The following is a 24,252-nucleotide window of genomic DNA, read 5'->3' as shown; positions in this document are numbered from 1 at the left end:
AATATTGTCCTGAAGGAGATTCTCAGCCTGAAAATTCAACTCTTTGTTCACTTTGTGTGTATTGCTTTGGATTTTGAGCATCTGCAGAATTTCTGTTGTCCATATCTAGTATGTCTTGATGCCTGGTGTGGGCACGTGGCCAAGTGGTTAAGGCATTGGACTAACGACCTGAAGGTTGTGAGTTTGAGCCCCAGCCGAGGCAACGTGTTGTGTCATTGAGCAAGGTACTTAGTCATACATTGCTCTGCGCTGACACTGGTTCCAAGCTGTATGGGTCCTGATGCCCTTCCCTTGGACAACATTGGTGTCGTGGAGAGGGGAGACTTGCAGCATGGGCAACTGCTGGTCTTCCATACAACCTTGCCCAGGCCTGCGCCCTGGAGAGTGAAGACTTTCCAGGTGCAGATCCATGGTCTGGCAAGACTAACGGATGTTGCCTGGTAGATAATGGAACCACTTCATTGTTGGAACTATGATGGGATTCAGAGTCATACAATGGGATTTAGAGTCATATCTGATAGGTAATAGAAATGCTTCATTTTTGGGATTTAGGGTCATACAGCCTGGAAACTGGTCTGTGCTTACCAATAGGCTTACCAAATTGAAATGATGCATCCAAACTGTTCCCATTTAGCTAGCCTTGCATCATTCATCTGGTCAAATTGTCTTTGACTCACCTCTCCTCTGTGTGATTGAAGTCCTCAAGCTCTGCAATGATTTCTGCAATTTCCATCTTCAGCTTCTGAAGAAAAGAATTATTAACAGTTTTTAATTACTACCGTATTTCGAGATACAGTACAATGTCAGGCCCTTCTGGCCCAATGGGTCCCAACCAACCAATTACACCCATGTATCTAGTTAACCCCTTTGGAATGTGGGAGGGAACGAGAGCACCCAGAGGAAACCCACGGATCACATAGAGAACATACACACTATGCTACAGTGCTGACCACTAAAGTTGACAAAGTTAGGGTGGAAAGTTTGTACTCAGGCCTGGGCAAGTTTCATTAAATGAGGGGGAAAGATCTAAGGGAGAATATATAGAGTTGATAGAAACAAGGGAGAAGGAAACACTGCATTTACATCGTACCTTTCACTTTGCCCTGAATCATGTGACACTCAGTGAGGTACTTCTGAAGTTCAGTCACTAGGTGAAGCAGGAAACAGGGCAGTCAAACCATACACAGCAAGCTCCCATGATGAGTGAGATGAAGAAAAGATTAGCTGTAGCTTTATTTGTCACCGATCAGTGATTTGGGGCGCTCTAAAGTGATTGCGTCAACCGCTACGCTACTGTGCTGCCTCCACTGCCACACCATACCACAAGAGAAACACGATAAGGAGAAGACAATGTTCTTCAGGTACCTCAATGTCCTCCAACAGTTCCTCCTTATGTAGGCGTATAACCTTAACTTCTTCCTGTTCCTGTGAAGTTAGCTCTGAAGATTCTGAGGAGGAAGCAGATTAGCAGAGTTGGATTTTACTCACAAGGTCCTTCTCTTCTGTTGGTAGATAATTGAAAATTCAAGTTCAACTTCAAGTTTTTTATTATCTGACTGTACATATATACAACCAAACAAAACAATGTTCCTAGAACATGGTACACCCACAAAGCATATACCACACACAGCACATTAAACAAAATATTACCACAAACAAATTAATAAAGCATCATTCAAAATGCATGCAGTGTCCAGCACAGGTAAACAGTACAGTAAACAGGAAACGGCTCGATGTCCTAGGTGATGAGACCTCGGTGGTGGCAGGGTATTCATTAACCTCACAGCCTGAGGGAAGGAGCTGTTACCCAGTCTGGCAGTCCTAGTCCTGATGCTTCAGTACCTCCTTCCTGAGGTGGTGGGTCAAAGAGATTGTGGGATGGGTGGTGGGTCAAAGAGATTGTGGGATACGTGGTGGGTCAAAGAGATTGTGGGATACGTGGTGGGTCAAAGAGGTGGAGGGTGAAAGAGATTGTGGGATATGTGGTGGGTGAAAGAGATTGTGGGATGGGTGGTGGGTCAAAGAGATTGTGGGGTACGTGGTGGGTCAAAGAGATTGTGGGATATGTGGAGGGTTAAAGAGATTGTGGGATATGTGGAGGGTTAAAGAGATTGTGGGATGGGTGGAGGGTGAAAGAGATTGTGGGATGGGTGGAGGGTGAAAGAGATTGTGGGATGGGTGGAGGGTGAAAGAGATTGTGGGATATGTGGTGGGTGAAAGAGATTGTGGGATGGGTGGAGGGTGAAAGAGATTGTGGGATACATGGTGGGTGAAAGAGATTGTGGGATGGGTGGAGGGTTAAAGAGATTGTGGGATATGTGGTGGGTGAAAGAGATTGTGGGATATGTGGAGGGTTAAAGAGATTGTGGGATACATGGTGGGTGAAAGAGATTGTGGGATGCTCAACAGTGCTTCAGGCCCTTCGTCTGCAACACTCGCAGTAAATGTCACAAATAGGGTGAGGAAGACCCCAGTGATCTTCTCAGGTTGTTTTATTATCCTCTGCAGGGTGTTGCAGTGCAGCACTGACTTTAGAACAAGATGCATTGTTCATTGTGACAGTGGCTTAGGAGGTGATGATGGCAACTTGACTACTCAGAAGGAATTAGAGAACCAGGTAGACTTTCCAGTAGGATTGTAACTAAGGGGTGTCACAGTAGCATCATAAACACAAGCAATTCTGCAGATGCTGGAAATTCACAGTAACACACACAAAATGTTGGAGGAACTCAGCAGGCCAGGCAGCAACTATGGAAAAGAGTATATTTGACATCTTGGGCTGAGACTGTACTCTTTTCCATAGATGCTGCCTGGCCTGCTGAGTTCCTGCAGTATTTTGAGTGTGTTGCTTGGATTTCCAGCATCTGCAGATTTTCTCTTGCTTGGGGGAAACTCAGCAGGGCAGGCAACGTCTATGAAGAGGAATACACAGTCAACATTTTAAACCAAGATACTTCACCAGGACTGGAAAGGAAAGGGGAAGAAGCCAGAATAAGAATGTGGGGGGAGGGGAAGGAGTATAAGTTAGAAAGTGATAGGTGAAGCCAGGTGCGGGGAGAAGGTGGGTGGGAGAGGGAGGGTGGGAGGATGAAATTGGCAGTTGGAAAAGGGCTGAAGAAAGAATGTGATAGGAGAGGAGAGTGGACCACAGGTGAAAGGGAAGGAGGAGGTGCAGACAAGCAGAGGGTTTATCGAAGTGTTAGGATTTAATGAACAACTTGAAAAGGAGGGAGGAAGAAAGTGAAAGAATTACAATCCCTGGAGAGAAGAAGGCATGACCATCAAGAATGGAGAGAATAAACTCAGGGAGGAGTTTACAGGAGGAGATCTCAGCGACTGGTGACTGATGAGGAAGCACACAGGAGGGAGATAGATCAACTGGTGTCACAACAACAACCTCAAACTTGACATCAGTAAGACCAAGGAACTCTTGGTGGATTTCAGGACAGGGGAGTCGGGGGAACACATCAGTTCTCATCGAGGGGTCAGCAGTGGAAAGTGCAAGCAGCTTTAAATCCCTGGGTGTCAGCGTCTCAGAGGATCTATCCTGGGCCAACATATTGATACAATTATGAAGAAGACACACCAGTTCCTATATTTCATTAGGAGTCTGTGGAGATATAGTATGTTACCAAAGACTCTAGCAAATTTCTACGGATATAATGTGCAGAGGATTCTGACTGAATGCATCACTGGCTGGTGTGGAATCAGAAAAAGCTGCAGAGAGTTGCACATTCAACCAGCTCCATCACGGGCGCTAGCCTCCCCAGCATCGAGCACATCTTCAAAAGGCGATGCACCAAGAAGGCATCAGGAAGGAGCTTCGCCATCTAGGACCTGAACTCTTCTCATTGCTACCATCAGGGAGGAGGTACAGAAGCCTGAAGACATACACTCAATGTTTTAGAAACAGTTTTCCCCCTTCCTTCAGATTTTTGAACAGTCTATGAACCCACCCATGGACACTACATCACGATTATGTTCTCTTTGTGCACTATGTTTTTATTTTTAGTATATTTCATATTGTAATTTTTATGTATTGCAGTCTACTTCTACTGCAAAGCAACAAATTTCACGACATTTCACAGTGATAGTAAACCTGACTCTGATGCCAGTTCTGAGTGGTTGGAATTGTAATTAATGATGTGTCACTGATCCTAGACTCCCGGGCTACCCTCTTGGAAGACAGACAGGGTATTAACTTCATCTGAGAATGGTCTCCTTAGACAGGATACAGAAATAATTTGTTAGAATGGTAGAAGGGAAGTTCATTCCCTAAGACCAAAAGGCATAGGAGCAGAATTAGGCCATTCAGCCCATTGAGTCTGCTCCACCATCCCATCGTTCCCTGGAAGGACTGAAGAATTTCCACTGAGGGATTTAGTAAGAGGTGCTCAGTATTTTGAAGGGTTTTGATGGACTGGTTAGAGAGAACATACTTAAAGTTTAAAGTTCAAAGTAAAAATATCAAAATGCCTGTACTGTATGTCCAAATTAAGATGACGCCGACAAAGCCCAGTGACTATTTACTGGTGACAAACAAGACAAAGGATACAACTAAATACTTTATTTACTAATACTTTTTCTAGTAAAATTTATGGTTAACAATCATCGTGAACAATGCAGAGGGGAGCGAAGGGGGGGCTGAGTCGAGGGTCAAAGTGAGTGGGTGCGAGGTGAAGCTGAGCTGAGGTTGAGGCAGATTCAAGGTTAACGGAGGCAAGGCAAAGTCAGGCCGAACAGAGGTGAGGAATAGTTGGGGCCCGTCCATCTGAACTGAAAGTAAGGACAGACCCGAGGTCTGGTTGATCTAAGCACCAGGCGAATTTGTAAAGGTCGGGTACAGGCCAAAATGTGGCAGTGGGATCCAGGCCCAGAATGTGTCAAAGTGACTTGTCCTAGAGTGAGGAACGAACCGATGTTTTGGCCAATTTAAACACAGGGCCAGATTGAAAAGGCAGGGTGTTGGGACCAAATGCAAGAGTCAGGCCAAATCTGCTAGATGCTCCATGATATTTACTCGGCTCTGCACTGAACTGAGGTTGAGGGTATGGCCTGGTATGGCTGCCATAGGCTTCCTGTTAGTGGATTCACTTTCTGTTTGCTTACTTTTACTGTTTGCACAATTTGATGGTTTTTTTCTCTGCACCTTGGATGTTTGACAGTCTTTTTTTATGGGTTCTTTGGGGTTTTTTGTGGCTGCTCGTAATGTGATGAACCTCAAGGTTGTTTAGTGTATACATACTTTGATAATAAATGTACTTTGAACTTTGAGCTTTGAATGTCACCAAATGCTACCTGGAGATTCAGTTTCTTGCAGGTATTCACAGGAAAATAATAAAATACAATAGAATCCATGATAAAATACCCACAAGCAACCAATGCACAGAAGAAGACAAACTGTACAAATTTAAAAAAATTAAATAAGTAAATAATACTGAGATCATGTTTCCACTGGCAAGGTATCTAAGTATTGCTGAACAAAAGTAACGCTAAGATAATTTGCAAATGAACTGGAGGTTTGAGAAGAAAATCTTAGAACATAGAACAATTCAGCACAGTAAAGGCCCTTGGGTCCATGATGTTATATTGTACTTTTAATCTACTCCAAGATCAATCTAACCATTCTCTTCCACATAGTTCTCCAGTTTTCTTCCATCCATGTGCCTATCTAAGAGTCTCTTAAATGCCCCTAATATATCTGCCTCTACCATCACCCTTGGCAGCACGTTCCATACACCCACCACTCTCTGTGTGTTAAACTTACTTCTGACACCCACCGTACTTTCTTCCAACCATCTTAAAATTATGCCCTCTCGTATTAGCCATTTCCGCCCTGGGAAAAGGTATTGGGCTGTCCAATTGATCCATGCATCTTATCATCTTATCATTTCTCATCCTCCTTCACTCCAAAGAGAAAAACCCTAGCTCACTCAACCTATCCCAATAATACATACTCTCTGATCCAGGTAGCATCCTGGTAACTCATCTCTGCCCTCTCTCTAAAGCTTCCACATCCTTCCTATAATGGAGCGAGCAGACCAAACACAATATTCCAAGTGTGTTCTAACACACTTAGAGTTTTATAGAGCTGCAGCATCACCTTGTGACTCTTGAACTCAATCTCCTGACAAATGAAGGTTAAAACACTATGACCACCCCATCAGCATGCATAGCAACTTTGAGGAATCTACGGAATTGGACCCAAAGATCCCTCTGTTCCTCCACTTTTTAAACATTGATCTGAAGAGTGTTTCTTAAGAGGCTGTAGACAAATTCAATGTGAGCTTTCAGAAGGGAATTGCATAAATTCTTAAGAAGGTAAAAGAAAATCTGCCAAGCTTGAGGAAGGGGCAGGCAACTGCAACAAACTGAAGGGCATTCAAGAACCCAGCACAGAGATGTAGACAGCTTCTCTGCTGGAACAAAGAAACTGCATCTGCGTTTGTTTACCTGTAAACACTTTGCTGTTTCTCAGAAGTGGAGGGGGAATGTGTGGTGTCTAAAATCGTACAATCTCCCAGCCGACAATGGACGTCTCACTGTGAAAGCAAGCGTGTGTCTAAGGGCTTTGCAGAATAATTTGCTCTCCTGGTTTGACCAAGGTTGCTAGCCAAAACCACAGACTGTCCCATATAACAGACACTTAAGGCATGTAATGACAGAAAGCGGTCTAAAGACTCACGTATACAGTACTTTCTCCTTACCTTTTCTAACCTTCTCTGCCTAACAACACAACAACAGCAAACCGGATGAACTAGTTAATTGATTAGTGTTTAGTCTCAGATCTTACTTGAACAAACTAGTGGCCCCTGCTCTTCAGGTCATCAAATCACCTTGTCAATGCACCTTGCCCGCGCGTAACCAGTAGTTGATAGAAATAGCCAATAGGGAACTCACTGAGAATGTTAGAACATTGAAGGTGCAGTACAGGAACTGTTCATAGCCGACCACATACGGTATGTAATATCCAACACAGTGCTAAGGAATTGGACGATCTGCTTATAATGTATCTCCTCTCCCCCAGTAAAAGATTAATGACCAGATGATGTGTGGGTACTGCCAGAACTTAGGTTTGGTGCACTGTTATCTAAAAACCTAAAACAGCACTAAATCCCGCCCCCTGTGACCTCGTCCACCGTCAGTTCCAGGAAACAGTGAGTGCTCTGTTTTACTAAGAAGTTGGTAAGTGTTGTGCTTAACACTTTTTGTGCCATGGTGATGGCCCATGACTCACCATCCTCTCCTTCTGCAACTTGTTCCTTGCCAAAGAGGTACCATTTACAGGGAGAGGTTGATCAAACCAAGTCTTCATTTCTTGGAAAGTAGGAGAATGAGGGGTAATCTTATAGAAATGTTTAAAATTATGAAAGGCAGAGAAAAGGATACAGTAACAATCTTTTTCCTAAGGTAGGGAGTCCAGAACTAGGGGTGCATAGGTTTAGGGTGAGAGGTAAAGATTTAAAAAGGGGCAGTTTTTCACTCAGAGGCTGGTGAGAAAATTGAACGAGCTGCCAGAGGAGGTCATCGAGGCAACTACAATAGCAGCATTTAAGAAGCACTTGAAGGGGTGAGGCTTGAAGGGGCGTAGGCCAAATGCAGAAAATTGGGACTAGCTGTGTGGGCACCATGGAGAGCTTGGATTGGTTCAGCATAAATGTATTACTCAGTGCCTCTACTTCCCTCAATTTCCTTGGTCAGCTGATGTCCTTGGTACCCTTGTGCTTAGATTCAGATTCAGATGCATTAATTGATCACATGTACATCAAAACAGGGTGTGAAATGTATTGTTTGTGTTGCCACCCAAAACAAACCAAGGAAGTGCTGGGGGCTGCCAACAAGTGTCTCCACACATTCCAGTGCCAATTTGGCATACTCACCATGTCCAGCAGAACCTCACAGAACACAACAACAGCAAAACAAGCCCCATTCTTCCCTCTCTCACACACACAGACTGTCCTCCAAGATTCAAATTTCCTGTCTTCAGGTTTAAGAAAATCAGCTGGCCCTTTTCGGTCAATGGCTTCTGATATCTTGGTCAAGCCAAATGAAAGTATCTCATTGGCAGAACTCTGTGATGTGTAAGGAAACTGAAGATCCTGTCCCTGAGTCAATTATCCAGAACTAGCAGCTAGTAAAATCCAAAGTTAAAAGTCCAAAATAATCATTATCAAAGTGCATTTGTCACAGAATATACTACCCTGAGGTTCATTTCCTTGCAGGTGTTCACAGTAGCACAAAGAAATACAGTAAATCAACCATGGGTCTGTCCAGGGTTGAGCTTCTTCATCTCTCTTAGAACCTCAGGTAGGTTTTCACGGAGAAAATTTACAAAGATGCCAGGATTTGAGGACCTGACATACAAGGAAGTGTTGAATAATTTATGACCTTCACATTCTAGGTCCCACCTAGAAAGCAATGTCTTGCATGTCAGGATGTTGTTCATCGACTTTAGCACAGCATTTAGCATGATCATCCCTCAGAGGCTGGTGGGTAAACTGTCCTCGTTGGGACTCAACACCCCTCTCTGCAGCTTATTGATGGGAAGACTCCAGTCAGAGTTGGCAGCAACATCATGTTGAGCACTGGTGCCCCACAGGGCTGTACGCTCAGCCCATCACTGACCTATGACTGCACTGCCAGATCCAGTCCAAACCACATCATCAAGTTGTCTGATGGCACTACAGTGGTTGGCCTCATCAGCAACAATGATGAGTTGGTACACAGAAAGGAGGCAGAGAGGCTTGTCAAATGGTGTGAGAACAACAACCTGAGTCTCACTGTGGACAAGACAAAGGAGATGATTGTGGACTTCAGGGAGGCACAGTCAACCACTCTCCACTGCACATCAATAGCTCTGCTGTGGAGAGAGTGAAGAGCACAAAGTTCCTTGGTGTGCACATAGCGGACAACCTGACCTGGACCTACAACACCTCCTCACTAGTCAAGAAGGCACAGCAGTGTCTGCACTTTCTGAGGAGACTGAGGTGTGCAAGGCTCTCCACTCCATTCTAACGACTTTCTACAGGAGAACCATCAAGCGTGTCCTGTCTGGCTGCATCATTGTGTGGTACGGAAGCTGCAAGGCACTGGACCACAAGACCCTACAGACAACAGTGACAACCACTGAGAAGATCACTGGGGTCTTCCTCCCACCTATTTGTGACATTTACTGGGAGCATCACAGACAAAGGTCCAAAACATTGTTGAGGATCCCCACCACCCATCCCACAATCTCTTCGGCCTACTACTGTCTGGAAGGAGGTACAGGAGCATCAGGACTAGGACTGCCAGACTGGGTAACAGTTTCTTCCCTCAGGTTGTGAGACTAATGAATAGCCTGACACCACCGAGGTTTTGCCACTAGGACAGCAAGCTGTTTACTGTACTGTTTACTGTTTACTGTCCTGTGCACTACGTGCATTTTGAATTATATTTTATTAAATTATTTGTGGTAATATTTTGGTATATGTGCTGTGTGTGATATATGTTTTGTGGGAGCACCAAGGTCTGGAGGGATATTGTTTTGTTTGTTTGTATATATGTACAGCCAGATGACAATGAACTTGATCCTGAACTTGATTTTATTCCCTGGAGCGTAGGAGAATGAGGTGAGATTTAATAGAGGTATACAAAATTATGAGGGGTATTGATAGGGTAAACACAAGCAGACTTTTCCCATAGAGGTTGGGTAAGACTGGAACTAGAGGTCATAGGTTAAGGGTGAAAGGTGAATTACTTAAGGGGAACCTGAGAGGGAACTTCTTCACTCAGAGGGTGGTGCAAGTGTGGAATGAGCTGCCAGTGGAAGTGGTGGATGCAGGTTCAGTTGTGGCACTGAGGAGAAGTTTGGATGAGAGAGTTTTGGAGTGCTCAGTTCAGGCGTGGGTAGATGGATCTAGGCAGGATAACAGTCCAGCACAAATTAGATGGGCTGAAGAGCCTGCTTCTGTGGTGTAGTTCTCTATGACTCTATGACTTCACCAGCTGCATCAGAACACTGCCAAATGACACACTTGCGAATTCCATCACAATGACAGGGGATCACATATGTAAATAAGACCATAAGACCATAAGACATAGGAGCTGAATTAGGCCATTTGGCCCATCGAGTCTGCTCCATTATTTGATTATGACTCAAGGGTTTAGCACCCTCATTGGGCTAAATGACCTTTGTTTGTTCCTAACTCTTGAGTAATTCTGCAAATCCTGTCTGGCTTCCTCAGCTCAGTCACGGGCTGACATTGGTTTCAGACTGAGGAACCAACTTGCTGTAGTCAGAAGCTCCCTAAGTGAATGGGACAAGGAAGGAAATCCAACAATAACTTTGCAGAATTGGCTAATTTCCTGAAAAGGAGAAAGTGGTGGTGAAACGGGCATGGGATGGAGAATAACGGCCATCAGTGACCTTCTGCAACGAGCTAGTACAGGAACGATGTACCAAATGGCCTCTTCTTATGCTACAAGGTGTAAGATTACATTCCCAAACAAATTTCTACGGCCCAGCTGATTCATCCAGGGATTTGTGTTTAAATCACAACTTTAAACTCAAGTCATTAGTGCATCTGAAGAATTCATTGCTACAGACGGCTGTGGAGCCACATCATTGAGTATATTCAAAATGGACATTGATAGGTTCTTAAATATTACGAGTTAGTATTAAATGGCCTATTTCTGTTCCTATGTCTTATGCTTTAGTAGTTAAGCTTCTGTCAGCATTAGTGACAAACCCTTCCAGTTCATTGATGTTTTTTGGGGAAGGCTATCAACTCCCATTAGATTTCTATGTGACTCTACACACACGTATCACCACCTGGTACAACCCAGCAAACATTCAATTCACAAGAAGGCTTTCCCAGCGTATATGATGAATAAACTCTTCGTGGGATTCCAGTCAGGTATAAGTATCGATTTTAACTGACATTTTGATGGCAAACTGCCATCTTCATCAGGGATGATGACTGGGCATGTTTAGTCCAGTGGCATTTATACCCCATTGTCCATCCCTCCTGATTGGTTAGTCCTCATCCAATCAGGTTTCTGCTCTCCCACTTTGTTTACAATCAAATTCCAGTTTGTTCTTAGAGCGAGACCTTTGTCTTTGTGAAAATTATTTTCCTTTAGTTTTACTCAATGGCTTCCTTTACCGAGCATTCCAAAAGCCGTTAGCAGTTTTGTGCCTTTGAAGTCAATCCTATGGCCGTTGCAAATGCAATGTTCTGCCTCCGCCAATTTCTCTGGGTAACCCAAACAGATAAACTTCCTGTGCTCCTTGATGCGGGTTTCTACTGCACATCCCGTCTGGCCGATATACACTGCTTTGGGAATCCTGTAAACACCAGCCAACCTGAGTCCCAGGTCATCCTTGACCCACATAACCAGTGATTTGAGCTTCCTTACAAGTTCGTGGATGGTATTAATCCGGTATTTCTTCAGGATCCTGGCAATCCTTCCAGAAACCGTGGAAATCCACAAACCCGTAAGGGACTAGACATGCCCAGGCATCGTCCCTGATGAAGATGGAAGAGCTTGTCATCGAAACATCAGTTAAGATTGAAACCCGTACCTGGCTGGAAGCCCAGGAAGAGCTTATTAATTCAGTTCAGAGGTACATTCGGCTGTGACCTGACCTGGGCCTAGCACATAGATGCAATCACAAGAAAGACACACTAGGGAAAGGAAAATCCTGTCTGACAAACCTAATGCAATTCTTTGAGGAAATTACAAGCAGTGTAGACAAAGGAGATGCAGTAGATGTGGTGTACTTAGATTTTCAGAAGGCCTTTGACAAGGTATCACACATGAGGCTGCTTAGCAGGAAAGTTATGAGCATGGGTGGAGCATTGGCTGGTCAGAAGAAAACAGAGAGTGGGAATAAAGGGATCCTATTCTGGCTGGCTGCCGGTTACCAGTGGAGTTCCACAGGGGTTGGTGTTGACACCGCTGCTTTTTAAGATGTATGTCAATGATTTAGACTAAGGTATTAATGAATTTGTGACTAAATTTGCCAATGATACGAAGATAGGTGGAGGAGTTGGTAGTGTTGAGGAAACAGAGAAACTGCAGAGAGACTTAATTAGTTTAGGGGAATGGGCAAATGAAATACAATGTTGGAAAGTGTATGGCCATGCACTTTGGTGGAAGAAATAAACGGGCAGACTATTATTTAGATGGGGAGAAGATTCAAAATGCAGAGATGCAAAGGGACTTGGGAGTCCTTATGCAAGATACCCTAAAGGTTAACCTCCAGGTTGAGTCGGCTGTGAAGAGGGCGAATGCAATGTGGCATCCATTTCTAGAGGTATAGAATATAAGAGCAGGGATGTGATGTTGAGGCTCTATAAGGCACTCGTGAGACCACACTTGCAGTATTGTGTGCAGTTTTGGGCTCCTTATGTTAGAAAGGATATACTGACATTGGAGAGGGTTCAGAGAAGATTCACGAGAATGATTCTGGGAATGAGAGGGTTACCATATGAGGAATGTCTGGCAGCTCTTGGGCTGTATTCCCTGCAGTTCAAGAGAATGAGGGGGGATCTCATAGAAACATTTCAAATGTTAAAAGGCCTGAACAGATTAGATATGGCAAGGTTATTTCCCATAGTAGGGGAACCTAGGACAAGAGGGCACGACTTCAGGATTGAAGGATGTCCTTTTAGAACTGAGGTGCGGAGAAATTACTTTAGTCAGAGGGTGGTAAATCTATGGAATTTGTTGCCATGAGCGGCTGTGAAAACCAAGTCATTGGATGTATTTAAGGCAGAGACAGATTGGTTCTTGATTAGCCCGGGCATTAAAGGATATAGGGTGAAAGCAGGGGAGTGGGGATGACTGGAAGAACTGGATCAGCCCATGATTGAATGGCGGAGCAGACTTGATGGGCTGAATGGGCTACTTCTGCTCCTGTATCTTGTCTTATGGGACTTTACTTTCTTAGAAGGTTAAGGAGGTTCAGCTTGCCACCAAACATTCAAACAAACTTCTACAGATGGTATTGTTGAAAGTATCTTCACTAGTTGCGTCGTGGTCTGGTGTGATAATTCAAATGCACAGGAACGTAAGGAGCTGCAGAGAGTAGTGGATTTAGCCCAGTACATCACAGACACGTCCCTCCCCACCATCAGTAATATCTATATCTACATCAAGATTACCGCATCTGTCATCAAAGGTCCCGACCATCTTCTCATAGCTACCCATCGGCAGGAGGTACAGAAGCCTGAAGTCACAAATCGCCAGGGCCAGGAACAGAGACTTCACTTCAGCTACTTGCTTCTTGTACCAACCAGCACGACCCTAAGCATTACTGAAGTGTGGCAACACTATGATGAGTTTGACTACTTTGCCCTATAATGGACCTACTTTTGTTAAAGCAGTGTTTTTCTGATATAATTTTCTGTAATTTGTGTCACTCATTTATGTTTCCCTTGTGAATATTATGTATCTGATGTGATGTGACTGTCATGCTGCTGCAAGTAAGTTTTTCATTGCGCTGTGCATACACATAAAGTACTTGTGCACATGACAATAAATTTGTATAAAGGTAAAAATAACTCCCTCCTCTTCCCGTCTTCTTCTATTCCCCCCTCTGGCCTCTTCCCTCTTCTCATCTGCCTATCACTTCCCCCTGGTGCCCCTCCTCATTCCCTTTCTCCTGTGGTCCACTCTCCTCTCCTATCACATTCCTTCCTCTCCAGCTCTTTAACTTTCCTACCCACTTGGCTTCACCTATCACCTTCTAGCCTTCCTCCTTCCCCTCCCCCAGTTTTATCCTGGTGTCTTCTCCCTTCCGTTCCAGTCCTGTGTAACCCAGACATCGATTGTTTATTCACTTCCATCGGTGCTGCCTGGCCTGCTGAGATCCTCCAGCATTTTGTGTGCGTTGCTATGGATTTGTATAATAAATTACTTAATGATCAGTTTGTCATTAGCATCTAACAGAAACCAGACTGCGGGGTTGCACTAATAGTGAACATTGGGAATTGCTCAGGCGGGTCTGACTCAGTAGAGCATTGCCTAATGCTGAGAGCCTGGGAAAAGGGAAGCAGGGTATTGGTGTTCTGAGGAGGAAGTCACTTCTGAAGCCCGTGGCTGCAATTCCCCATTCCCCATCCAAGCGCAGATCTCTGCATTGCAGGAAGTGGCCTAATTAGTGCATGACAGAGAAACCGAGAGCAGAGTCTGTCAACATCTCTGCAACAATGCACAAAGCAAGACAAACTCTGCCATGGAGCATCGAATATAAATCAGTACAGCACAGGAGGAGGCTCTTTGGCTCACAATGTCTATGCTGAACACCATGCCAAGGTAAACTAAATCCCCTCTGCCTGTACATGGTCTATGTCCTTCCTTTCCCCGAATGTTCTTCTATGGTATTGGTATTTGGTTATTACTGTCACTGGTACCAAGACAGTAAAAAACTTGAATTGCATACAGTTCATACAGATCAAACCATTACACAGTTCATTGAGATAGAATGGAACATAGAACATAGAACATAGCTCTAACTAACTCTTCCTTCAGTTAGTCCTGAAGAAGGATCTCGGCCTAAAGTGTCAACTGTATCTCTTCCTAGAGATGTTGCCTGGCCTGCTGCGTTCACCAGCAACTTTGATGTGTGTTGCTTGAATTTCCAGCATCTGCAGAATTCCTGTTGTTTGAGAAAGTGCAGTGCAGGTAAAAGATCAACTGCAAGATCATAATGAGGTAGATGTGAGGCTGAGAGTCTATCTTATCGTACAAGAGTCCATTTAAGAGTCTGATAACAGTGGGGTAGACGTTGTCCTTGAGCCTGGTGATACGTGTCTTCAGGCTTTTGTATGTTCTGCCCGATGGGAGAGGGGAGAAGAGAAAGTACCTGGGGTGGTTGGGGTTTCTGATTATGTGGCTGCTTTACAGAGGCAGTGAGAAGTGTAGATAGAGTCTATGGAGGGGAGGCTGCTTCCTGTGATGCGCTGAGCTGTGTCCACAACTCTGCAGTTTCTTGTGGTTGTGTGCATATAGGCACACAAAATGTCTATATGACATCGACTGGAGAAACATATAGACATAGATGTCGACTGGAGCAGCATCTATGGTAATGAAACAACAGTCGACATTTCGGGCCAAGACCTTCTTAGGACATGTATATACACACACACACACACACACACACACACATATACCAAACTAGAAGCTTCTAGAACAGCACTATCATATCTGCTTCTACTTCCACCCCTGGCTGCCCAATCCAGGTACTTAACACACTCTGCATGAACAAACTTTCCTCACGCCTTTCCTTTAAACTTTACCTCCTTAAATTAAAGACATGCTCTCTAGAATTTGACAATTCAACCGTGGGAAAAAAGATTCTGACCGTCTACTCTATTTACGTCTTGCATAATTTTAGGTACCTCTATCAGGTCTCCCCTCAGCCTCCAGAGGGAAAAAAAAATCAAGTTTTTTTCAGAATCAGAATAAGATTCAGAACCAGGTTTAGTATCACTGACATATGTTGTGAAATTTGTTGTTATCCAGCAGCAGGACAGTGCAATACACAAAATTCTATGTTACAATAAGAAATATAAAGAAGTAAATAAGTAGTCCAAAAAAGCAAGCAAGATAGTGAGGTAGTGTTCATGGGTCCATGGACTGTTCAGAAACCTGACAGTGGAGGGGAATACGCTGCTCCCAAAACACTGAGTGTGGGTCCTCAGGCTCCTGAGAGCAGCAACGGGAAAGGGGCATTTCCTGGGTGACAAGAGTGCTTAAACACAGGGCACAATCTCAGAATAGAGGGACATCCATTTAGAACAGAGATGAGAAGGAATTTCTTTAGCCAGAGGGTGGTGAATCTGTGGAATTCATTACCACAGCTGGAAGCCAGATCATTGATTGTATTTAAAGCAGTGGTTGATAGATTCTTGATTAGTCACGTCATGAAAGGTTACAGGGAGAAGGCAGAACAGGGTTAAGAGGGACATGGATCAACCATGATCAAATGGCAGAGCAGACTCAATGGGCTGAATGGCCTAATGATGGATGCCATCTTCTTGACACATCACCTTTTGAAGGTTTCCTGGCTGGTGGGGTAAGCCAGCAATGGGGATGGTTGAGTTTACAATGCTCTGATCCTGTGCAGTGGCTCCTCCATATCAGATGGTGATGCAACCCGTCAGAACACTTCCCACAGCACATTAGCAGAAATTTGCTAGAGCCTTTGATAACACCAAATTTTCCAAACATCTGATGAAAGATAGCCATGTGCAACCTCTCCTTATCACTATGCCCTCTAATACAGGCAGCATCCTGATAAACTTCTACACCTTCTCCCCAGCCTTCCTGTACTGGGGTGAACAGTGCTCCATGCAATACTCCAAGTGGGGTCTAACCAATGTTTTATAAGTGCATGTTGTCTTCTTGACCTATACCTTAATTTCACAGTGATAAAGATAAGCAAGCCAGACACCTTCTTTTCCTAACAGATAATGCCAGAGATATTCAGAACTTGTGGAATTATTGTTTCATTGGTACTGAAAGAACTCCACAAGGAAGAGTTTTTAAGATTCAGAAGAAGTAGGAAGATGTTATGATGAGGTTGTATGAGGCATTGGTAAGGCCAAACCTGGAGTATTGTGTTCAGTTTTGGTCACCAAATTACAGGAAGGATATAAATAAGATTGAAAGAGTGCAGAGAAGGTTTACAAGGATGTTGCCAGGACTTGAGAAACTCAGTTACAGAGAAAGGTTGAATAGGTTAGGACTTTATCCCTGGAGCGTAGAAGAATGAGGGGAGATTTGATAGAGGTATATAAAATTATGATGGGTATAGATAGAGTGAATGCAAGCAGGCTTTTTCCACTGAGGCAAGGGGAGAAAAAAACCAGAGGACATGGGTTAAGGGTGAGGGGGGAAAAGTTTAAAGGGAACATTAGGGGGGGGGCTTCTTCACACAGAGGGTGGTGGGAGTATGGAATGAGCTGCCAGACGAGGTGGTAAATGTGGGTTCTTTTTTAACATTTAAGAATAAATTGGACAGATACATGGATGAGAGGTGTATGGAGGGATATGTTCCGTGTGCAGGTCAGTGGGACTAGGCAGAAAATGGTTCGGCACAGCCAAGAAGGGCCAAAAGGCCTGTTTCTGTGCTGTAGTTTCTATGGTTCTTTCTATGGTTTATGAGCAGAGAGCAGGAAAAGAATGTGTGTAACAGGATGGGAGTGTAGAGAGAGAAAGGTGGGGATAAACAAATCATCAATATAGAGTGAAACTGTCCAGAAACGCCAAAAGAACTTGAAAAAAATGCAATCAATCCAGAATCAATACACATCTTCTAAAATTGTTGAAGCTAGTGGTGAGGCAGGAAGGCTGCAATGTGCCCAGTCAGAAGTAAGTGGAAGAGTCTGGGACCAGAGGGCACAGCCTCAGAATAGAAGGCTGACCCTTCAGAGTAGAGATAAGGAGTAATTTCTTTAGTCTGTGGGTGGTGAACCTGTGGAATTCAGTGCCACAGACAGCTGTGGAGGCCAAGTCATTGGGTATATTTAAAGTGGAGGTTGATAGATTCTTGATTAGTCAGGGTGTCAAAGCTTATTGGGAGAAGACAGACGCCTGGGGTTGGGAGGGAAAATAAATGAACCATGATGAAATGGTGAGCAGGACTCAATGGGCTGAAGATCTTCTGGTCTGATGCTGCCTGACGTGCTGAGTTCCTCCAGCATTTTGCGTGTGCCGCTCAAGGTCTCCAGCATCTGCAGGAAACTCTTGTAATTAGTGTAAATGAGCACTTGATAGTTGCTGGGGACTTGGTGAAGAACAGCCTGACATCTTTGACAATCTGATTCAAAAGATATCTGTCAGTGGTGAAATATCTTCCTAATAAAAAATATCCATCTTCTATCCATGGGCCACTAGGTTTCCAACTCAGATCTGCTCTCGAGAAGAAATACCATATTTATTACTCCATTTTTAACTGGTAGAAATAATCTGAATCCTGTATTTCAATGATATCATCTAAGCTTCCTCATTCATCAAATTACTTATCTTTTCTCTGAAAAAATGTTCAGAGAGGAGGGAAAAATTTCCCCTAGTTCCAGCAACTCAAAGAGCTCAGAGATACGGGGACTGCAGGTGCAGCAACCTGGAACAACACAGGAAAGGCTGAAGTGACTTAGCAGATCAGGCAGTATCCGTGAGGGTGGGGATATCATGAGAAGGCAAGAACTAAGATAATATCCAGGCAAGAATAGTTTCAGATGGTGTGCAGTCAACTAAGGCGAGATGGGTCCTCATGAGCATAGCTTCCCTTTGTACACCAGGGGACTGGAACAATTTGCCATACCAAGACAAGGGTGAAAATGAAGGATCCTTGTCTGTTACAGGAGCGATATCTCTCTCTCTCTCTCGCTAGTGAGAGAGAGAGCCTGTCTGAGATTTTGAAGTGTTGGGATGGATTGGAGCTTTTGATTGACTCTAGATCATGGTCTCTGGGCAGGCTTTGCTATTGCTTGAATGGTGGGTGGTGGGTTGATGCTTGCTAGGGAGGGGGAGGATGGAGGGTTAATGCTTTTGCTGCTGCTTGTACATGGGGGGTAAGGGGAGGCTTCATTCATTCATTCTTTGGGGTTTTTCTTCTCTTTCATGGATGTCTGCAGAGAGTAAGGATTTCAGGTTGTATACTATATACATTCTCTGATATTAAATTGAACCATTGAACCAGTGACAGTTACTATTGGGCTGTTATTCAAAAAATCTGTAGTGTTGTTGGCCTTTAACCATAACACCTTAAGCCCATAGTATATAGGAACCCAAATAGGCCATTCAGCCCATCAGGTCTGCTCCACTATTCCATCATGGCTAATTTATTATCCCTCTCAATTCCATTCTTCTGCCTTCTCCCATAATCTTTCACACCCTCACTAATTAAGAACATATTATATTTTGGAACTCCAAAACATTAAACTAATCGATAGGAAAACAAGAGAGCCAGGAATGTGAGCCTAACTTTGTGTTTACTTTAAGCGATGTGCGCACGTATCACGTAGTGGTGTGACGCTGTATGCCATTTACCTATTTTTACATATAGCCTGAAATGCATTATGTAAACAGAAAACAATACTTAATCAAACAATATATTTATAATATTGCTCAAATATTCTGAAATATTAAATACACAACACTCCTCCCTGCTTAGCTATAAACTTCAACTCAAAATAGAATGCATCAAAACTATAATCACAGTAGACTATATAATATAACTACTCTACAGACATTCAGAGCATAGTAAATTTTAAACTGTCCCATTCAGGCACAAAGATTTAATTACTGTGGAGGATTTCTTACTCTTGTGGGATAACATCTTTCCTGACCCGGGGGAGGGGGTGGTTGTGGGGCAGATGTGAGTGGGGACCACTCTTCTTGGCAGGTGAGACTTGTAGCTGTGAAACAATCTCAGGTTCTGGGGTCTCCTCCATGGTGGTTGCAGGAGTTGTCTCTGGGACTGCAGGAAGTGGTTCTGACACATCTGGACACCTTTCTGCTCTGCTCTTCTCAATTGATCGATGTGCTATCTCCAGATGACATCAGACTCAGTCTCAACTCTGTAGGAGAGTGGTCCAGTTCTGTCCCTAATCTACCCACTTGTGATCACCTCTGTTGTCCCTCGCCAGGACTGCTTATCCAGGAGTGAAACATCCACCCTCCTTGTTTGAGGATCCCTCAATTTGTCTCAGCTGTATGTCCTGCATACTCCTCCAGAGATTGGGTTTGAAGAAATTCAAGTGTGAGCACAGGAGATGACTATGGAACAGCACAGCTGATGAGTTGTTGGGAGTGGAGTGTGCTGAATTACGACACGCAAGGAGGAAATTGGTGAGCTTCTGGTTCAGTGTTAGGGTAGCACATTCTGCTGACGTTGCACGCAGTGCACCTGCAGACCCTGGACAAAATTCTCCACCAAACCATTTGCAGCTGGGTGATACGGTGCAGATGTAATATGTCTTATTCCATTCATTTTCAGGAATGACTGAAATTGTTCCACCACAAACTGTGGTCCATTGTTACTGACTCAAGTGTTTGGGAACACCAGAAGAGGCTCCTCAACATATCAAAGGTGTGTGAGCTTGTAGTGGAGATGATTGGAAACACTTCTACATACACTACGACCAAGGAATTTGTGGCCATGAATGGTCCGACAAAATCACATGAATCCTCTGCCAGGGCAATGCAGGTCATTCTGCATGTGTTGGCATTCTGCACTGCTGCACAACATGCTGATCTATCCCAGACCACCAGACAACGCTTAGAGCCAACACTTTCATTTTAACCAGCATGTAGCTCCTCCAACACTTTAGCTCTCAGCTCGGATAGTGCAACAACTCTTAACCCCCACATGAGGTAACCTCATCAAGGGTAAGTTCATCCTAGAACTGGTAAAAGTGGGGTTACCTCAAATTCCAGCTATTCTGGGTTGCCATTTAGACCTGAGACAGTGTGAGGTCTTTTCTGGGTTCCCTTTGGATCATCCCTGTCATAATAGGAAGACTTTCAATTTGTGTTAAGGAGAATATGTCAAAGTGTGTCCTCTTTTGTAAGTATTTGAGATATTTCCTTTCCCAAAGGTAAATAGGACAATCCCTCAGTATTTCCATGATTAGCTGTCCTCTTGAATTCAATCTTGTAATTGTGTCCTCCGAGAAACTGAGCCCATCTCTGCATTTGTGCTGCTGCTGTTAGTGGAACACCCTTCCGTGGATTGAAAATGGGCACTAGTGGTTGATGATCAGTAACGAGGGTAAATCTTTCCCCTACAACTACTGGTTAAAACATTTTAAACCCCAAACCAGACTCAAGGCCTCTCTGTTGATCTGTGTGTATTTTTTCTCAGCAGTGGTAGAGCAACGTGATATAATGCTTTGGGGCACTTACTTCCATTGATCATAACATGTGACACCTATACCATAAGGCAAAGCATCACAGACAAGTTTCACTGGATGATATGGATTATTTTATGTGAGTACAGTGTCTGATATCACCATTACATTTCTGAAAGCCACCTCACACTGTTTTGTCCATTGGCATTTCTTCCCTATCTACAGTAATGAGTTCAAGGGATGGAGCACAGTTGCTAAGTTTGGCAGGAACCAGTTATAGTAATTAACAAATCCTAAAAAGGGCCACAACTGTGACACATCCTTTGACTTTGGGACGTCCACCACTGCTTAAATTTTCTCAGCACACTTGCATAATTCCTATGTGTCAATGGTGCGATTGCAGTAAGAGATGCTTGGTTTAAAGAATTCACACTTGCTGCATTATGCTCAGCCCATAATCTTCTAATCTTTTTAACACTGTCTTGAGATTTTGGAGATGTTCCTTGTCATCCTCACCAGTAACAATGATATCATCCAGATAACACTGAGTACCTGGGTAGCCTTGCAACACCTGGTCCATGGCTTTCTGCCAGAGGGCAGGTGCAGATGCTAATGCTACTGCAAAAATAAGCCTATTCTTGCAACAAAGTCCTTTGTGAGTGTTTATGGTGAGAAACATTTCAGATTCTTCTTCAATCTCCATCTGTAGGGAGGCCTCAGTTACGTCCACTTTGTTGAAATGTTTCCTTCCAGACAGGTTTGCAAAGATATCCTCTATCCTGGGCAGAGGGTATTGATCTATTTTCAATACTGGGTTGATGGTGACCTTAAAATCACCAAAGATTCTGACAATTTTACCCTTGAGTTTTCCAATACCAACCTTGAACATGCCTGTGGCACCATCCAGTACCTTTCCTAATTAGCTTTCGGTTCACTCTATTACAGGGGATGTGGCATACAAGTGGTGGATGGATCGTCAATGAAGTTATAGATGTCTCAGCCAATCATGCCCCCACAATGATGGCCCTCCTGTCTTTACCACATACAAGCTCAATGTGGTTTGTTGATTGTTGTATTTTACTGTTACAAATGTCATTCCACAGGAGTTATCTTTTCTCCAGTGTAAGTTCTTAGTTGGATATCTGAAGGCTTCAGTTCAATGTCTTTGAAATGTCATTCAAACTCATTTTGTGAAATGACTGAAACAGCTGAGCTAGTGACCAATTCCATTTTAATTAATTTGCTGTTCAGTTCTGGTGTAAGCCATATAGCTTGTCTATTGTTGGTTTTCATATGGTAAGTCCTGTGTCACTCTCATCAATAGCATGCAGATTCGTGCTCTCTTTGAAGTTGCAGCTTGGCTTTTTAGCTTTTTCTCTTCCCTAAGCAGTCCATTTAATTTTGTCTGCCGAATATGCTCCTTGTATGTGTCCTAATTTGTTGCATTTTCTGCAAGTTTCACCATTAAACCTGGACTGGTTTGGTGTATGTGAGCCCCTGCCACAATGGTAACACAGGGTGTTCAGCCAGGTTGGTTTCTGTTTAGGCTCTGCAATTTTATTCACACTCACTTTCATTCCTGACTGCAACTCAGTTGTGTCTTTGTCTGCTGTTTCCATTGATACATATATTTCAACTGCTGTTTTCAATGTAAGCTATGCTTCAGCTAGGAACTGTTTTTGAATGCTTTCTTTTAAGATCTCCCAATGCATCATTAAACCCATTCTCAAACTGACAATGTTCAGACAGCTCCTTCAATTCAGACTCATACACTGAAATGGACTCCCCTTCTTTTTGACTCCACTTATGAAATCAAAAGCATCTGCAATCAACAATGATTTCAGTTCTAAATGTTCCTGCATTACTTTCACAATATCAGCAAAGCTCATTTCAGCTGGTTTGGTTGGAGCTGTTCAATTTCTAAGCAAATGGAATGCTGTTGAACCCAATATACACAGCAAAACTGGTACTTGCTTCTCATTGGATATTTTATTTTCTTCAAAATACTATTCAATTTGCTCAGTATACATATTTCAGTTATCTGTTGTGTAATCAAACATGACCATCTATCAATGTAGCCAGCCATTTCTGCTCATTTTTTTATGATTATTATCACCCAGTACTCATTGTTTATGAACCAATGAATTTATCCATTTTCTGCCTTTTTTTTACTTGATTTTCTTTCCTTTTCTGAAGGAAACATGCAGCTCAGAAGAAAAAAAATTGTTGCACTTTTTTCTTTAACTCAACCGTTTCTCAACTGCTTTTTTTTTACTTGAAACTGTGTTTCAACAGGTAGGTAGTCATTTCAGGTTTGTTCTAAAAATACCTCGTCACCACTATTATCTTTTGTAACTCCAAAACATTAAACTAATTGAAAGGAAAACAAGAGTGCCCAAGATGTGAGTCTAACTTAGTTTTTAATTGAAATGAAGCGCGCACATTTCAATATGATGTGATGACATATGTATTTTTATAGATAACCTGCAATACATTATGCAAACAACAAAGAATGCTTAATCAAACAATATATTTACAATATCACTCAAATATTACTGAAATATTAAATACATAACAGAGCCTATCAAACTCCACTTTATTCTATTGGCGATCAACACCTGTATTATCATAGTGAGATTGATTAATATTAAAGTTAGATAATTATTCTGCTTATTTTTTATTATGTATCTATGTATATTTTTATTTTATTTGTATTTGCGCAGATGATCTTCTTTTGCTCTTTGATTGTTTTTCAGTCTTTGTGTGAAGTTTTACATTGATTCTGCCATAGTTCTTTGTTATACAGTGAATGCCTGCAAGAAATTGAATCTCAGATGGTATATGGTGACATATACGCACTTCAATAATAGATTTACTTCGAACTTTGAGCCATGTTGTGGAGTAGCAGAAGCTGGAGAGGGTGCAGATTGGTTAACTGTATCTCAGAAAATTCCCCAAGCTGGACAACTCAGAGAAAATTCCTGAACTCGTGACTTCACAGAGCTGAGAGTATCTCTAAAAGGAACAGGAGTTTGCCATCACTGATTATTTGAGTTCAATACAGTTGCACTATCACTCCATTACTCATGCACTTGCTTGTCTCTCCCATCGTCACAGCATTTATCTGTAGATCTTTGCTCTCTTTTTTCCTGAACCCGTACTCAGTTAGAAACTACTACATCTGTAATATTTCCCCAGTTCTTCAAACTCTAACACTAACAGTGTTTCTCTCTCCACAATGAGTTGTTAGAATATAGAACACTACAGCACAGATACAGGCCCTTCAGCCCATCTAGTCTGTGCCAAGCCTTTGTTCTGCCTAGTCCCATCAATCTGCATCAGACCATGGCTCTCCATAACATCCCCACCCATCCATGTACCTATCCCAATTTCTCCTAAATGTTGA

At 43.1% G+C, this 24,252-nt stretch overlaps 1 protein-coding gene across 4 annotated transcripts in view; it reads right to left on the bottom strand.

The window, feature by feature from the left end:
* The window catches only part of LOC140205020 (cytohesin-3-like), a 104,239-nt gene that overhangs the window by 50,533 nt on the left and 29,454 nt on the right, over nt 1–24,252 (bottom strand). For 2 of the 4 annotated variants that reach the window (XM_072272090.1, XM_072272093.1), the window contains exons 2-3: nt 1,366–1,448; nt 678–742 (exon numbers count right to left, since the gene is read on the bottom strand). In XM_072272090.1, coding sequence (XP_072128191.1) covers nt 678–742; nt 1,366–1,448 — 148 coding nt within the window. Of the gene's footprint in view, nt 1–677; nt 743–1,365; nt 1,503–6,900; nt 7,107–24,252 lie in introns of those variants that run through there. The other 2 variants (XM_072272092.1, XM_072272091.1) reach the window with 2 other exon arrangements.

This window comes from Mobula birostris, chromosome 11 (assembly GCF_030028105.1).
Source record: "Mobula birostris isolate sMobBir1 chromosome 11, sMobBir1.hap1, whole genome shotgun sequence".
Taxonomy (NCBI): Eukaryota; Metazoa; Chordata; class Chondrichthyes; order Myliobatiformes; family Myliobatidae; genus Mobula; species Mobula birostris.
Note: the sequence above shows the minus strand (reverse complement) of the source record. Positions and strands in the feature narration are given on the sequence as shown.